At 47.1% G+C, this 17,691-nt stretch overlaps 1 protein-coding gene across 4 annotated transcripts in view; it reads right to left on the reverse strand.

Annotated features, from left to right (window-relative positions):
• Positions 1 to 10,124: 10,124 nt before the first annotated feature.
• LOC146020933 (UDP-glucuronosyltransferase 1A5-like) overlaps positions 10,125 to 17,691 on the reverse strand; it is a 72,090-nt gene continuing 64,523 nt past the window's right edge. For all 4 annotated transcript variants that reach the window (XM_083154583.1, XM_083154582.1, XM_083154584.1 and 1 more), the window contains exons 2-5: positions 13,951 to 14,082; positions 13,122 to 13,209; positions 11,910 to 12,129; positions 10,125 to 10,692 (exon numbers count right to left, since the gene is read on the reverse strand). In XM_083154583.1, coding sequence (XP_083010709.1) covers positions 10,401 to 10,692; positions 11,910 to 12,129; positions 13,122 to 13,209; positions 13,951 to 14,082 — 732 coding nt within the window. In that variant the 3' untranslated portion in view covers positions 10,125 to 10,400. The remainder of the gene's footprint in view (positions 10,693 to 11,909; positions 12,130 to 13,121; positions 13,210 to 13,950; positions 14,083 to 17,691) is intronic.

The following is a 17,691-nucleotide window of genomic DNA, read 5'->3' on the forward strand; positions in this document are numbered from 1 at the left end:
ATAGTTCTCTCTTTCCCCCCTCCCCTCTTCCAATATAAAAGAAAGTCCCTGAACATGTCTGTCTCTGTCTGTGCTACTCTCAGACTACTGCATGAATTTTGATGCAGTTTTCACTATTATGTGGTGCAGTTATCGAGGAAGGTTTAGGTATTTTAACCATCGGCCTATCCCTGTGGTAGGGCCAGGCAGTGTGTGTGTGTGAAAACACTCGGCGAGGGGCGGATGGCAGATGTCAGCACACCTGGTAACAGCCGCGGACCGGACTGTCCTTCTCTGGCTGCTGCCAACGCTCAGTCTCTGGGAAGGGAAGAACGCTGCTGCTGGGAGAGAGGGGGACGTGGCTGATTGGCCAGCATGGTGGTGGAGGCTGGAGAGTGACTCCCCTTCCCAGGCAGCATGGGTGAGAACCAGGCGGCCCTGAAGTTGGGAGGGGTGGTGGCTGTTGTGATGATTTTTTTTTTTCACTGATACCCAAGGGGAAACCCTGTCCCCTGTTACTGAGCCATTACTGTCACTTACATTATTTCACTTATATACTGTACTAGCAACCCGCCCCTGCTTTACATGTGCTGTCAAATGTGGGTTACAGGCAGGTATAGTTCCTGTCTGTAGTTTGTATATGCAGTGTTCATGGGTGAATACGTGCACGGAGGAGTTACTTCTGCCAGTCCACATAATGCAGTGGGTACCTGTACATGTACAGCAGTTCTCAATCATTGTGCAAGCAGCGTACACTGTGGTAGCCCATATTTTCCAAGCAATAACAAATGTACTTGTACTGCTATGAAACAAAATGTTTAGCCACTGCTACGTATACTGTGGGGTCAATTTACTAAGATGGGAGTTCTATTTCAGATGGGATGTTGCTATGGGTAACCATGTACCAGTACACATGGTACCCAGTCAGTGTGCCCATACTGACCCCGGTCCACAACCCACAGTTCCTATAATGAGCATGTGAGTGCCACAACTGGTCAATGCAGCACGGATGGTGTGATGGTTAGCATTACTGCCTCACACCACTGAGGTCATGGGTTCTATCCCCACCATGTGTTATATATACGGGGCAGTACGGATGGTGTGATGGTTAGCATTACTGCCTCACACCACTGAGGTCATGGGTTCTATCCCCACCATGTGTTATATATACGGTGCAGCACGGATGGTGTAATGGTTAGCATTACTGCCTCACAGCACTGAGGTCACGGGTTCCATTCCCACCATGGCCCTAACTGCGGAGTTTGTATATTCTCCCCGTGCTTGCGTGGGTTTCCTCCCTCAATCCAAAAATATACTGGTCAACTGGCTCCCAACAAAATTAACCCTAGAATGTCTGTGTGTGCGTGTACATGTGGTAGGGAACATAGATGTAAGCTCCACTGGGGCAGGGACTGATGTGAGTGTTCAACTATACTCTGTAAAGCGCTGCGGAATATGTGTGCGCTATATAAGAAACTGTTAATAAATGTAGCGATGGAAGAAGAAGGTCTGGTCTGATGATTTTTATGGACGGCAGGGGGTGTGTGCCTTGTTAAGAGGCGGCAGCAGGGTGCACTGTGGACAGAATATTTTCGACAATGTTCTGCTGGGTACCTTTAGGTTCTGCCAATCATGTGGGTGTTACTTTGACTAATTTCACCTGCCTAAACATTGTTCAAAAACAAATACACCAATTCATGGCAACGGTATTCCCTGATGCCAGGATCGTCTCTGCACTACACAAATGTATCAGGATGGTTTGAGGAACATGATAAAGGGTTCAAGGTGTTGACTTGGCCTCCACATTCCCTCAGTCCAATGAGCATGTGTGGAATGTGCTGGGTAAAAAGTCTGCACAGGAGGTCTTGTCATAACTTACAGCTAAGGGTCTGCTGCTGACATCTTGCTGCCAGATACCACAGGACACCTTCTTCAGAGACCTTGCAGCACCCATGCCTTGATGGGTCAGATCTGCTTAGGAAGGCATAAGGGGGATTTAAACAATATTATACAGTATATTTTGACCCGAATGTCGACACCATCGACATGGACACAGTTTGAAGTGCACCGCACCGCTCACAATGCTTCAGGCACACTATTTTATTCTCCCACCACGGATGTAGGGCATGAAATAGCACATGTCGGCTCAAAAAAACTGTGAAACATCCCATGTCGACCTAATGCTTGTGTCGACCTAATGTCATGTCGACCTAGATCCATGTTGACCTTGACCCATGTACACCTTAACCCATGTTGACATTGCTGCATGTCGACCTAGTAGTGTCGACTCAATGCTTGTTGACCTAGTTGTTATAGACCTAATGACCGTATCCCCTCTCAGCACTGAGGTCATGGGTTCGATTCCCACCATGGCCCTAACTGTGCAGAGTTTGTATATTCTCCCCATACCTGCGTGGGTTTCCTCCCACAATCCAAAAATATATTGGTAGGCTAATTGGCTCCCAACAAATTAACCCTAGAATGTCTGTGTGCGCGAGTACATGTGGTAGGGAATATAGATTGTAAGCTCCACTGGGGCAGGGACTGATGTGAATGTTCAAATATTCTCTGTACAGTGCTGCGGAATATGTGTGCGCTATATAAGAAACTGGTAATAAATAATGATATTATACAGAAGCATTGTTGACCGCATAAGGGCTTGAAAACATACATTCGGCAAATATCTATATCTATTTTTCAGTAGGCTCCAGCAGGAACTGAGGCCCTTATTCTAGTTCACTCTTTCTGACAAAATCTTTCTTAGATGGACAAAACCATGTGCACTGCAGGGGGGCAGATTTAAAATGTGCAGAGAGAATTAGATTTGGGTTAGTCATTTTGTTTCTGTGCAGGGTAAATACTGGCTGCTTTATTTTTACACTGCAATATAGATCTCACTTTGAAGTAAAACCCCACCCAAATCTAATTCTCTCTGCACAAGTAACACCTGCACCTGCAGTGCACATGGTTTTGTCCATCTAAGAAATATTTTGTCAGAAAGAGTGAACTAGAATAAGGGCCTCAGTTCCTGCTGGAGCCTGCTGAAAAATAGCCCTGTCTAAAACCATACCTCCCAACATTGAAGAGGTAGAGGGAGGGACGCTGCCTGAGAATTTTGGGGGTGCATCCTAGGGGGAAGGGGCCATGGCCTGTATGCGTGTCGCTCCCGTTTTCACCGTTATGGGGGCGTGTCTATTCATGAGTGACAGGAGGGGACTCCCAACTGCCCCCTATCGCCGTGGGACACTGACAGCTCTGGGCGGGACGCGGGAACGTCCCCAAAAAATGTGAGGTATGATGTAACCAATATCTATGAATTCTATTATCATGTAGTGTTCAAGGCTGGTTACTGACGTCATTCAGTGTGCTGGGGGGAAACCATGTTCATTATCTTCCCCAGTATTACCCCATTGTTTCATGCACCTGAGTGGTATTACTAAACCAGGGTTGCCGACTTTATTATTCTCCTCTCCGGGAGAAGCCCGGAGAGGAGAGTTTCAGCAGCAGCTCAGGGGGCGGGGCTTAAGTGTGACATCACTAAGCCTGCGCCCCCATGATGTTAAACCAGCTAATTCAGGGATCTCCGTGGAGGGGGCGGGGCTAAAATGACGCGATTGTGACATTTTAGCTTCGCCCCCTCCTCTGCGACCCGAGGATTGCGGCATTTTAATGCCGCGATCCGGGGGACAGCGGGGGTCCCCCCTGAATCCGGGAGGGTTGCCCACCCGATTTTCGGGAGACTCCCGGAAATTCCAGAGGGGAGATTGCATTAGGAGGAGATGCAGTTCCTAATATGCCACATGGAGTATTATAGGGTTACTCCAAGGTACTGTTGGTAGCTCTTAGTTCAGATATATTTAAAGAAGTAAGGAGCCATTATCATGTGGCTCCTTGCTAGTTAATTATAGTCCCAGATTGGGGTAACATGGGTGTGGGTAGCAGTGCCCCTGGATGGCTCTGGGGTAGCACACTATTACATTCTTTCTAACACCCACTAATCTATTCACTAACACTACTACTTTATTTTAATTACTTCCATTATTTGTGTATGACGTTTTGTATATAGCTCTGGCTTCCTATCACTTGTACTTATTAACACTAGCTTTTCTCACTGGTGTGCTGCTCTGGGCTTTCTGGCTTATGCTAATATTTTGGGGTGAAGCACCCTGCACCTAGATATAGCAATAGGGACCCCCAATATACAGAGAAGCCCTGAAAACTGCTGGGGGGCTTGAAATCATACATTTGCACAAATATGCCAGCATCACTCACATTGGTTATATAAATTCAAATAAAAAAATGCTGTGTAAAAAAAATATCAAAATCAAACTGGTTTTGAAGTGTAAATGATCAATTTACTGGAAAAAAAACTGGATATTTCTTACCAGATCTCTCACTTTCTAATTCTCTCATCCTATTACGTTTCACCCGATATCTGCTATATAAGGTAAACAGTACAGGTCATTATGATGAATCAAAAGTTTATTTGTAAAATTTCACACCTATTTTGAAGATTGTCGATGTTTACCATTTACCACTGTATCGACAGACTTAAGTTTTCTCTGCTGCAGTGCTGTAAGACATTTTGGTGCCCCCCATCCCCCGCATGCTTACCTGTCCGCGCATCCCGGCTCCCCTCCTGGCTTCAATCAATGCTATGGAGACGGTCCACGATAAAATGGCCTCCCCATAAAGCAGACTGTTCTCTGAAACTGTCTGTGGTATGGGGGCGGCCATTTTATCGTGGTCCGTCTGGATAGAATTTATTGAAGCCAGGAGGGGAGCCGGGACGCGCGGACAGGTAAGCATGCGGCAATGGGGGGAGGGGGCACGGGGGGCCGGCCGGACGGGGAGCCCCCCCATTAACGGCGGGGGGGCGCCCAAAACAAAGCTACGCCGCTGAGGGGTGTGTTTTTATGTAGAAGCAGAATAGTACCAATTCACATAACACTGCACAGTAGTGTCCAGTATTCAAATTACGCCACACAGTAGTGCGTCATAAAGTAGTGCCACTTATACATATTGCACCACAGTAGAGCCCCTTATATAGGTTATGCCACAGTAGAACCCTTATATACATAATGCCAAAAATGTAATTATCCAATTAATATGATTACAAGATGATTTATAGCCTATGTTACTAGTAGGATCTCAAGGAACATTTCAGTGAAAATCCCATCAAAATCGGTTCAGCGGTTGCCAAGTTTACCCACATATTATACATACAAGTGAACCATTTTAAGTAGATAGATATATAGCAACATATTATTTTTTAAAAAAAATACAAGATAATTGATTTTGGACAGAAAACCTCATGCAGTTATTTTGCTTTGACCTGTGATTGCCGAGACGGTCTTCTTTTTTTGTGTCTGGCTGGCAGATGTACTGAATGGGTTTCCTTTTTCATATTTGTTTCATTGTTTGGACATTCTTAGCATATTTCTGTACAAGCAGTCCTGGTTGCTCCTGGCGTGTACAGTCAAATGATCTGTGCTGCTGAAACATCTTGTTTTTTTTAGTGCATAACACTGTCACGTTCAGACCAGAACTAGGCAACTTGTAAAGGGATAAACACGTATGTAAGTATCATCTATTAACCCCTTCAGTGGTGTTTTTTTTTTTTTAGGGAGCGCTTCCCACTGGGCAAGTTTTTTTGGGGATTTGGGGATCTCTCTCTAAAAAAAAAACCCACCTTGTTTTCCGGGGCCGGGCAGTGCCGCTGAGCACTCCATCAGCTGCTGCCCGGCTCTGCCCCTGGCAACGCGGCTGTGTGCAGCGTGACGTTAGCAAGATCACGCCACACACAGCAGGGAGAAGGAGGCAGGGCCGGGCAGTGGCTGAAGCTGAGCACATCGCTAATGTCAGCGCTCAGCGGCGCTGCCCGGCAGGAGGGAGCGCCAGCAGTGGCAATCCCGAGAATTTTCCAGGTTTGCCAGTCTGCGCACTGGAGCACAGTCCGGAAAATTCTCAGGAGTACCAGGGAAGGGGTTAATAGAAATGCACATCAAAGCACACATTTATTGTTGCCTCTCCAGGAGAGGGTGCTGCTGGGCACCCAGGCAGTGGTGGAAACCGGGGGGTTTCTCCTGTTCCCCTGCTAACGGGAGTTAGCAACTGAAAATGCGAACAGATCGTAAGCGCAATGGAGCTGCAGTTTGACTGACAGGAAGCCAGTGTTTGGGGGCGGTAACCTGACATTTTTTTGGGGTGCTTCTGAAAAAACCCAGGCGTTTCCGGGCATTTTTAAAGAGGGTCTTTGTCAGATGTCAGCGCTGACTAATTCCAGCCTGTCTCAGTTACAGATTAGTGGCAGCCTCAGATTTGCTCATACGGCAAAGACCCTTCAATGTTTCTAGACTTGCGTATGGATCTGCGAATTGATAACTATCACTGATGCATTTGCAAATTTGCAGGGGTGTTCTCTGTTTCTGTCAGGGTGGAGGCTTAAATCTCGCCGTCAACTGCAACATCTCAGATTAAGGGCCCGTTGTGATTTATCCTGTGACAAAGTTATTAGAAGATGGGAATAAAAAGATACAATTGGCCATGCTCTGACATTGAGCGGTATTCAATGAGCATTTTGGCGATGTGCAGCGAATCCTGTTTAGGTTTCGCTGCACATTCGCCACTGCTCGCTGCGTTCCGGAGCCTTGCCGGCTCCAGTATTCAACGAGTCAGGGGCTCGCTGCCCCTGACTGGCGAATTTTAACTCCTGCGGCGATGTCGCAGGGAGCCCGAGGACGGCGGCAGGCAGGGAGATGGAAGTCTCCCTGCCTGCCCCAGAACGTTTGTGGGGGGGAGGTGGGCTCCCCGGGTGCCAGGCAGCACAGGCTGCACCCTGGGGGTGCCAGCAGGGGAACGGGTATTCACTACACCCGATCATGCATGTAATGATCGGGTGCAGTGAATATATGAATATCTAATGAGCTGCTCGGCTCCGGACCCCTGCTGGCTGCTCTGTGTAGCAGCACATTAATAAAAATAGCATGCCCCTCCTCAGAATAAAATTCCTGATTTTTTGACACCAAATGTAAAAAACAAAACACTTTATTTTAAAAGTTCACATTCCACTTCACCATAAAAAGATAGCGATTGCTACTCGGTGAATCATGCCGAAAAAAACCTTGAAATGTATTCGCCATCTGGTCATTGAATAGGGTGATTCACTGTTTTAGTCAAAAATTCGCCTTACAGCACAAAATCGCCATAAAAACATGGCGAATCAGCCTCATTGAATTCCGCCCATTGCCTGTTTCGACTTTGTTGCCAACTCAGAGTAAGTCTTTGTGGCCACTTCAAAGCAATAATAGTCAAAGCTGTTTAAAGGTATGAAATTGGTCTTCCCACTAGATGGCGCACTTGTTCCGTTTTGATATGCAGACACTACTACAAGTTTACTATTGCACTCATTCACACACTCTAATCCATTCGGTCCCTCCTGGCATGTTCGCACTGGGGATCGATGGTTCTTCACTGCGCATATTTAAGTTGCCCGCACCTGCACAGTCGGCGTGGCACATGCACGGGGGGGCGGGGCTTTATCAGCGGCAGGCCATGGGAAAGCCCAGTATTGGTGTGCTGGCAGCGTGTGAATGGGGAAATGTGATTGGTAGGATTTTGGAAATGTGCCAATGCACAAAAATGATGTAAAGCGACAGCTTTGTTTCTATAGGCAAATACAACATGATTTTGCCTGTAACATAAATTGTCGCCTTAAATCCTACATCCAAATCAACAAAAAAATTGCCACTGGAACAATATTACTCAAAACACCCCACTCCCCCTACTTACTAACTAGGCTCCAGGAGGAGTAAAGGATATGCCCACAAAGCCAGTGGGGGTGTGTCAAGGTGATGATACTGAAGGGGCCTACACATGGGGAGATATTCGGAGCGACGCTCAGCAAGATCGCTCAGCACACATTGATGTGTCAGTGCTGTGTGCTGAGCCATCTGTCAGGGCCAGTGTGCTCATACCTCCCAACAGTCCCGATTTTAGCGGGACAGTCCCGATTATCAGGGCCTGTCCCGCTGTCCCACCCGCTGGCGGCAGTGTCCCGCGGTGTGGGGGGGCTGTTGGGAGTCCCCCCTGTCAGCTGCTAAGCAGCGGGGAATAAACGCTGTGCGCATGAGCACAGCGTCTATTCCCGCAGCCAGGGGGCTGGGGGCATGGCTAGAGGCTCACAGAGCCTCTGGGTCATGCCCCCATAGCGGCAAAATGGGGGCGTGGCCTCGCGGGAGAGCCGCAAGTATAGGCCACGCCCCCAAATTAGGTCACGCCCCTGAAATTTTCGGCACGCCTACGGCGTGCAGCAGCAGCGTCCCGCCTGCAGGCCTGGCAGAGTTGGGAGGTATGGTGTGCTGGATATATTATCCAGCATGGTGGATCTTAATCGTCGGGCAATAGTGACACGTGGGGCCGTCCATTGCTATCGCCACAGCCCCTACACACTGAGCGATTTCAGGGCATTTTCTAAGTGATCTAGGGCCAGATGCACTAAGCTTCAAAAGTGATCAAATGGAGCGTGATAAACAGCCAGCCAATCAGCTCCTGTCTGACATTTTTCAAACACAGCTTGTGACATTGGAAGTAGGAGCTGATTGGCTGGCTGTTTATCACTCTCCATTTTATCACTTTTGAAGCTTAGTGCATCTGGCCCCCAGTGAGATCACTTAGAAAATGCCCTGAAATAACCCTGTGTGTAAACCCCATTAATCCTCATGGCCAGCCTACCAATATCATACCTTTGCCTGAGGTGGCAATGTAGCACAGAAGGCAATTGTGTTGATTCACACACTTCTCCCACTGTTATGAGAATTACAGGTATGGGGCCAGTTGCTCTAAGCTGCAAAAGCGATAAAATGGAGAGTGATAAACAACCCACCAATCAGCTTCTGTCTGACATTTTTCAAACACCGTCTGTGACATGGCAGGTAGGAGCTGATTGGTTGGTTGTTTATCACTCTCCATTATATCACCTTTTGAAGCTAAGTGCATTTGGCCATAGATCAGTCAAATGGGGAGATTCTCTTAACTAAAAATGCTGTAAAAACCCGGTTATCGGGTGTTTACCGCACTTTGGGATGCTCTAAGCATCCCCCGCCGGGTTACCGTGACGTGGGGCATCGCCAGAAAAATCTGGCGATGCCCCATAGAAGCCTATGGGCTTCTACCGCGACCCACAGCCGCCCTGCACCGACCCCCTCTCACCTGTGTGCTGGCAGCACAGAGCTGTGCTGCCCGGACCTGTGACCTCCTCCTCCCTGCACTATGATCCTCTTCCGGGTAAGGGAGGGAGGGGGGAGCCGCCGGGACCCGATGGGACCCGCTGACTCACCGCAAAGGACAGCTCTTAAAGCAAGAGCTGTCCTTTGCCATAATTATCGCATATGTTAGAGCATATGCGATAATTATGTATGCGATGGGTGGCGAAGGGGTGCGGAGCTGGGGTGCCGATGTTAGAACAGCCCGCCCTCAGTCTGAGCCTTGGAGGACACCCTGAGATTTGGTAGACTCTGGGATAGTCAGTAGAGCTGGTTAATGTATTATATGTATAGTATTTATACTTGGACACATACAGTACTTATACTGTAATATAAATCAACAAATGTTCATGTTACTGTCTAATCCACGATTTATTTGTGCTTAGCAATGTGATATAAAAGGAATGGTAAAGTCAACCAGAACCCGCCCTGCGATTGATAGTAGGCCGGGTTCATTCTCCCGGAATGCAAATGGATGTTTTACATAAACATCCATTCGCAGGCCATGGAGAACCTCCCACATCTTTCGATGGTCGCCAACCATCGAAAGATGTGGTGCGTGCACGCATATATAAAGTGTCTCTCAGGGCACTTATATATGCGTGCACTTTCAGGCTGAAATGGGTAGGCAGGTGACATCCGGTGATGTCATCTGCCCGCCCACGTCACCCAGCGATTACCATGGGAACGCCAATGAAATGCTGGGTATTTCCATGGGCGAGCACCACAACCCCTCCCCCCCCCCCGCCCGCAATGATGACAGTCTGTTCCCCAGCGGAAACATCGGTCCCCACGCGGAGGAAGGCCAACAGTGAATGAACCAGAATAAGGTCGTTGGAACACAAAATTAAATGATTCAATTGAATCTTCACCATCATCAAATATTGTACTTCCATGCAGATTTATTGCATATTGTTGCCTTAGCAGATAACAGACAATACTTATGAAACAGACTTGTTGGGTAGATACAATTGTTCCTGATGTACAAAACTGAGCACATGTTATATCCAAAAGTGTTAATAAAAGATTGTTGGACAACAGAAATTTGGTGAAGGTGTCGTTCCCCTTTTAATACTAAAATTCAGTGGTTTTGTTCATAATCCTGGGAATTGGCCTGAAGTTACAGGCGACCTATCTACTACTGTAAATAATCCTGCTCTATTGTTTTTTGGATTTAGGCTTCGGCCTGGCTTTTGTACCGCAGCAGCGTCTGTAGGTGAAGGAGCAGCATTTAATAGAGATGAAGAGTGCGGTGACCAACACGGCCAGTAGGAAGCCAAAGACGTCTATAGAGTGATACTGAATCCAATTCAGATCATGGGCAGCCGGACGCAGGTGGGGGGCCCCCTTATGTCTCATGACAAACTCCACCCAGTGCACAGCAAGGTCCAGGGGGTGGATTGGTCTGTCCAGGTGTAGAGCAGAGAGTCGCTGAATGTTCTCCTTGTAGCTAATGAGAAATCACATACAAATCAGGGTTACTATTGCGTCTGTGTAGAAGAAGAAGATGGAGAAGAAGACAGAGAAGAAAAACAAGACAGAGAAGAAGAAAGAAGAGAACAGAGGAGAAGAAGAAGTAGGAAGAAGACCAAAGAAGAAGATGAAGGAAGAAGATAAAGAAAGCAGAAGATGAAGAAAGAGGAAGATGGAGAATAAGAAGGAAAAAGGAGAAGAAGAAGAAAGAAGAAGACAGAGAAGTAAGAAGATGGAAGAAGTAGATGGAGAAAGAAGAAGAAATACATTTTATTTATAGAGTGCTCTTTCTCCAACAGGACTCAATGAGCTTATGGGGGTATTTCAGTTGCCTGTGATAATGCAGTAATTTATCACATGAGCATTTCCAACATATCGCGTGTAAATGCTGCACTCCTGTTTTCTTCCCCCAACGTATTAATAAGATGTTTGTGAAAATATCATTTACAAGATAATTCGTGCTGGCACTACTGGCATTAAATGTAGGTGAAAATGAGAAAATCTGCCCATGCCAAAAATAGACAAACTAACATAGGTTCACAGTATAGATATATATTAGTGGTCATACTAAAAGTATTGGGGGGGTTCTTTTCTGAACAAGTGAAAAAATTATAGAAAATAAGTGTTTTTTCTGAAAAATAAATGCTCTATTTAAATTTGGGGTAACTTAAAATTGGTATTAGTATACATTTGGGTAATTTTATATTGGTTTTAAAATAAGAAAAAGAAATAACCAATAACTCCCATTTTTTTTTCCCTCCAAACAATGATATGTCATTTATATTGGCCCAAGTAAGATAAGGAAAAACTGTCCCAGTGGTTCTGCACCAAGTCCCAATATTTGTACTTTAAAATAGGGATTTTCTGTATCTTTTCACTTGCTCTGGAGGTGGTGAAAAGATACGTGCATTACACCTATGGAGAAATATAACCAGTACTTGTTTGCATCTAAGAATATGTCCGTTTTCGTAAAAGACAGTATTGTGCACGAAAACAGGATATCGCGGACAATTGTCTGATCATAATCTGACTTCAGTTGAAAACTGGGGACATGGTTCGTGTTCTTCTTTGAACATGTGTCTGCCCCATTAATACTCAGAACAGCAGAGGCATTGGGAGTGATGTCCACCACAACCTCCAGGCCTCATAGTGGACACACCACCAAGTCTACCTCAATGCTAATATTGTGTTTACCTGGGAATGTTTATCACCGAGTGCAGAGCGTTGTGAAGATCTTCCGGTGTCATGTCCAAGACATTTAGCGTTATTCCAGCTCCGCGGGATTCTATTCGCTTAGCGTTGTCCATTTGGTCACCAAACAAGGGCAACAAGACCATGGGGACAGCATTACAAATACCCTCATAGACACCGTGGGAGCCGGCATGGGTGATGAAGGCTCGGGCTTTTGGGTGAGCTAGAGAGATACAAAGGGTAACAGTCTGTAAGTGTTTTATACAGTAGGTTTAAATCTCCTGCCTCTGAAATGACAAAGATTTGAACAGGGGAGCATACTCTAATTGGGCCCCGTCCTCTCCGGCGGTGCATTAAGTACTGGCATTGTGCCAGACTTTATTGCACATGCGCAAATTGCTGGGAATATTGCGCTTCAGCAGGACTCCCGAGGACGCATCTATTGTGCATGCGCAAATCTCTGGAAAACGGCTGTGGTTTCTTCTGCTGCGCTGCCGGAGGGTATGCGGTAGTTAGCGCGACATTGTCTACATCAACAGTCATTTGTTCGTCCCCCAATATTGGTTGACAGGCAGTAGCTCGACATATGAAAAATGTCAATATACAGTAGGTCGACATGGTCAAAAGGTTGACACAAGCAAAAGGTTGACATGGAAAAAAGAATGAGTTTTTCATGATTATTATTTTTTTCACTGACTTGTTCATAGTTTACTGTACCAGTGGGCATAGAGGGATAATATAACAGTGTGCCAATCGCAGCGAGGGGACGTGATACACTTCAAATAGTGTCCATGTTTACCTACGTCAACATAGACACCCAAATACTCATGTCGACCTTTTGCTTGTGTCAACATTTTGACCCTGCCGACCGAATGCATGTCAACCTAACGCCCATATAGATACACCAGTGTATTTAAACAAGAGAACACTCTGCTAACAGGCAGACTCAGAATGGAACTGGATCCTCACACACAGGGGGACATTTACTAAGATGGGAGTTCTATTCCACATGGGATGTTGCCATGGGCAACCAATCAGAATCTACTTTATTTAGCACCTTCTAGAAGATAATAGATAGTATTTGATTGGTTTCCCATAGCAACATCCCATCTTAGCAAATTTCCACCATAGATCATTTCTAATTAGGGGTCGTATCTAGTTACTTACAATGATTTGATCTCCTACAATAGCTCAGTAGTACAGAGGGACACTTACCCAGCAGATCATTCTGCGGCAGCCACTTCACCAGGTGGGTGTTGTTTCCTAGGTTTGACGGCGCTGGTCCTGTATACCGCCATATAACCTGCGAGGGGAGACACAACAATTGGCGGAACAGTTTATCACTATGCCGACACGGGGACTACATGTAATAGTTTCCCAGTTGCCGGAGGTTTCGGGATTCTGTGCTAATCTGACTGTTATTTAAAGCAGCAAATCATTTACAAGGCAAACCACTCGCACAGAGATCAAGGACCTTATTCTGATTGACTCGCAAGGCTGCAAATTTTACAGCCTTACGAGTCTATCAGACGCTGCTCGGCGCCCCCCCCCACCCCCCCCTCGATGCACGAACTAAACTGCGGGCGCCCTGTGCGAGGACAAGGCGGGCAGCTGACACCCGGTGATGTCAGCTGCCTACCCCCGGCATGTCCGTCAAGGCCTCATTAGCCTGAGAACGCCCAGTATTCTCATGCGAATGTCCATGAAACGCTGGACGTTCCCATACGTTAATGGGGCTGTCCCGTACCCCCCGTCCTTCTCCACCCCCCCGCCCGCCGTGTAGGGTGCGTTCACCCGGCGAACCGAAAGTTCGCCGTGGGTGCACGCACTCTGCACATGCGCATAAATGCATCTGTGCATGCACAGATGCACAACATCGGCGAACGCACCGAGGACTGAATGAATCTGAATAAGGTCCCAAGTCTGAATAACCGCCCATAGTTCCTCTATGTCGTGATCTCGATTCCCTAATATATAGTATAATCACTAATAGGCCGTTTTAACTGAGTAGATTTTGATGCGTTCAGCCCTTATATATCCCTACCGTTTGAGGAATGGATCTTAGGGCCTCCGCTATATCCATGGCCTTGTTCATAGGGATTTCAGACACCATCGATCCTAAGGAGAAAACCACAAAGCCGTGTTCTCCTGAACTGTTCACCAGCGCTTCAAACTCCTGAAAAAAAAAAGAAAGCAATCTAAATTTAAAAATAAATAGCATATTATTATTTTATTATAAATTACATAGGTAAATGCAGTGGGGGGGTTCCAGTTGCCCTGTAACTGCCCTACCCCAAAGCCTGGCCAGGGGGCACTAGATGCAGTATAAAGGGGACCTCCAGTATCAGAGAAGCCTTGAATTTCCAAGGAATGTTTATTATTTAAAAGCTATCTTTTCTTAGTTTTTAACAGGAAATTTCAGACAGCATACGGATTTCGGGTATCAAAATTGATTCCACTAAGTTTTAGGATGGGTACTTTAATAAGGAAATACTTTAAAAACATTAGGGTAATATTTAATAAGAATATATATTCAAAATGATATACACACTAACAGGATACTATACTGCATACTGCTGACACTAGGTAATAATCTACCCTAAGCAGATACAAACATTTACAATTTAGATATTAAAGGAGAATTATTAACACACACTAGTTCCATTCTATTAAGTATTTTATTGCACATTTTTCCAAACTTTCCTCACCTAGGGCGGGATGTACTATAGGGAAAATGCGGTAAAACAGGGGTTTTACCGCATTTTCCTATTTACCATTACCCGTCCGCCCCGTTTTCGCTTGGCAGGGTATCACCCAGAGGTTGGCAATACCCTATACAAGCCTATGGGCTTCTATCGCCGCCCGACGTCCGCGCCCCCCCCCCCCCCCCCCCCCTTCCTCCCGTCCTCTGATCTCCTCCTCCCCCAGCAGGTTTCACAGCCGGGAGGACATCCGGGAGGAGACGCAGGGGGACACTAACAGCCGCCGGGATGTGACGGAGACCCCCGCAGACCACATCAAAGGTATCGCGGGGGTCTCCGTCACCGCAACCCGAAGCTAGCCGCATATGTTAGTACATATGCGGCAGCATCGCGGCGGCTGCCAGGCGAAGGGGGCGATGTATATTAATACATCCCGCCCCTACTGTCTATGCTGTTAATATTTTACTGAAGAGTTAGTGATATTTATCACCTTTTCATGTTACTTGAAATAAAAGGTACATTTTAAATACAATATATAGACACACTTTTTTCTTTGTGTTTTGGAAGCAATTAGATGACCTCCAGTATCAGAGAAGCCTTGACTTTTCGGGTGCCAGATGCGGTCCTGACAGTCGGGATCCTGACTGTCAAAACTCCGACAGACAGTTGCCCGACGGCCACCAGCTATTCTCCCTCATGGAGGTAGAGGGAGAATAGCATGGCGAGCGCAGCAAACCCGTAAGGGACTTTGTTGCGCTCCCCCCGCTGTCTGAGTCCGGGCAGTCGGGATCCCGACGTCGGGCTAATGACTGTCAGGCTCACAACTGTTGGAACCCTATACCACACCCGACTTTTCAAGGTTTGTTATTTAAAAGCTAATCTTTAAACAGTGTGCTTCTGGGTTTTCAACAGTCCGATTTCAGGTATCAAAATTTATTCCACTAAGGACACACCCTTAAAGATATTTGGGGGACATCTATAAATATTCCGGATTTGCCCCAATTTGTTATTTCATTTTGTACAGATCCTTTAGGGCGCCTGTGGCACTGTGCCCACGCATCCCGCTGCTGCCATTCCCTGGAACCCCCCTCTCACACACACACCTATGTGCAGCAGCGGGTCCAGGCAGCGGGCAGCCAGGCAGCGGCGGCTGGGAGCTTATATCGCTACTTACCAGGCGGTAGGGCAGGAAGCGCTGCTGAATTTGAAAAGACTGGATGCTCCCAGGAACCTTTCACACCAGCGCTAGTCGCGGGTTGTTCTCGGGGCGAACCCTGGAATTTTGGCTGGTGTGAAAGGGGTGTTAGTAAATTAGTATGTTCCTATAAGTAGCCATGGAGAGTGTTGGAGATAACATATCTAGGTACATTGTTGGTTCATCTCTGTGTGTATAGCAGGAGCTTAGTTCACTTTGTAAAATAAATAAATCTAGTGCTCCAGGATAAATACCTATAGATCTGTTTACCTATATGACCCTTTTGTGTAACTTGGCCTTTACTCTAGTAAGCACCAATGACCTTTGCCTCTTTCATTTCACTTTTTACCTTGTTTCTAATCTTCAAGTTTCATTATTTGCATGCAAAAGTTACCTTTACTTTTTTTTTTAAATACTGGACATGACACACTGGTATCAATTCCATACCTCCCAATATTTGAAAGTCTGACATGCCGGAGCTGCAGCCGGCCCGAAAAATGGCCTAAGCTACTGGGCAGATGGGCAGGGCATTGGGTAAAGGGCCGTGGTCTAACCACCGCCCATTTACATGTGTGCCCAGCTATCCGCTAGCAGCTGGGCAGCCCCCGGTTTCCTCCCTGACCCCAACCCACCCCACCTGCAGTGGGCAATCAAAGCAGCAATGATCTCCAGCTCCCCCGAACTAACCCCCCCCCCCCACACACACACACACACACACACGGGACATTGCCACCCATGGGAGGGACAACAGAAGGACAGTCAATTGACAGGACAGTCAATTGAGATGTCTGTTACAATGCACCCCACCCAAATCTGACTCTCTATGCACATGTTACATCTGCCCCACCTGCAGTCCACATGGTTTTGTCCATTTGAGAAAAAAGCTGCTTTGCAATCAGAATAACCCGTTATGTAGTAAATCTGTGGGTTTAAAAGTAGCAGCATATCGTGCCCACAGAAACATACAGTATGTCATTATTAGTATCAGGCCTTCGCTAGGTGTAAGAGATCTGTCTGATAACAGGCTTCCCTTTCCAGCATGACTCAGCAATGCATCACACAGCACTTCAGTAAAGGCTCCCATACACTATGTGATTTTGGGCCGATTCCACGGCACAGGAGGTCGGACGTGCAGAAGGTACGATGACGTCTGACAGTGGGGTGGGTGGCGGTGATATGTGTGCGCCGCAGCGGGTGGACAGCAGTGGGCGGGTGCCAGTGAGTGTGGCGGGCGGCGGTGATATGTGTGTGCGCCGCATTTTTTAAATAACATTGTCAAATCACTGTCCGGCTTCAGCTGGGAAGGAGGCCGCTGACTGGCTGAGAGTGCTATAGCTCAAAAACCGTATAGTCGTTTAACATGTTATTTCAAAGTTGTAATAGCCGCTGCTTGCCCATCGCCCGCCCCACTGTCGCCGGCACCTGCCCGATGCGGCGCACACACATATCACCGCCGCCTGCCCCACTGTCACCGGCACCCCCCGCTGCTGCCCGCCCCCACTACCGCCGCTGCCCCCTGCCTGATCATCACCGCCCTGCAGCTCCCCAGTTTTTTTTACATGTGATAAATCGCATGCGAATAATCACATGTAAAAAATGGCACATCAAGTACCAAATTGTATGTGAGCCACCTGGGGAGCTACCGGGCGGCTCGCAGGAGAATTGGGTCCGACTTGTCCCTTGGACAGCCTAATGTTTGGGGGCCTTAACACTCCTATCGGCCACTCTGTCCTGCTTTTTACTCACCGCCAGTTGCGCCCAAGCACACCTGCTGTGCTCATTAGGCTTTTGCAGAAGCAGCTGGAGGAGCTAAAATGGAGCGAGTATGTGGGACTTGTGGATGGAGCCCTTCATACGCTTTGCCAGGATTCAAGTGTGGTCAACCTGT

This window comes from Crinia signifera, chromosome 7 (assembly GCF_055691185.1).
Source record: "Crinia signifera chromosome 7, ASM5569118v1, whole genome shotgun sequence".
In the NCBI taxonomy this organism is placed as follows: domain Eukaryota; kingdom Metazoa; phylum Chordata; class Amphibia; order Anura; family Myobatrachidae; genus Crinia; species Crinia signifera.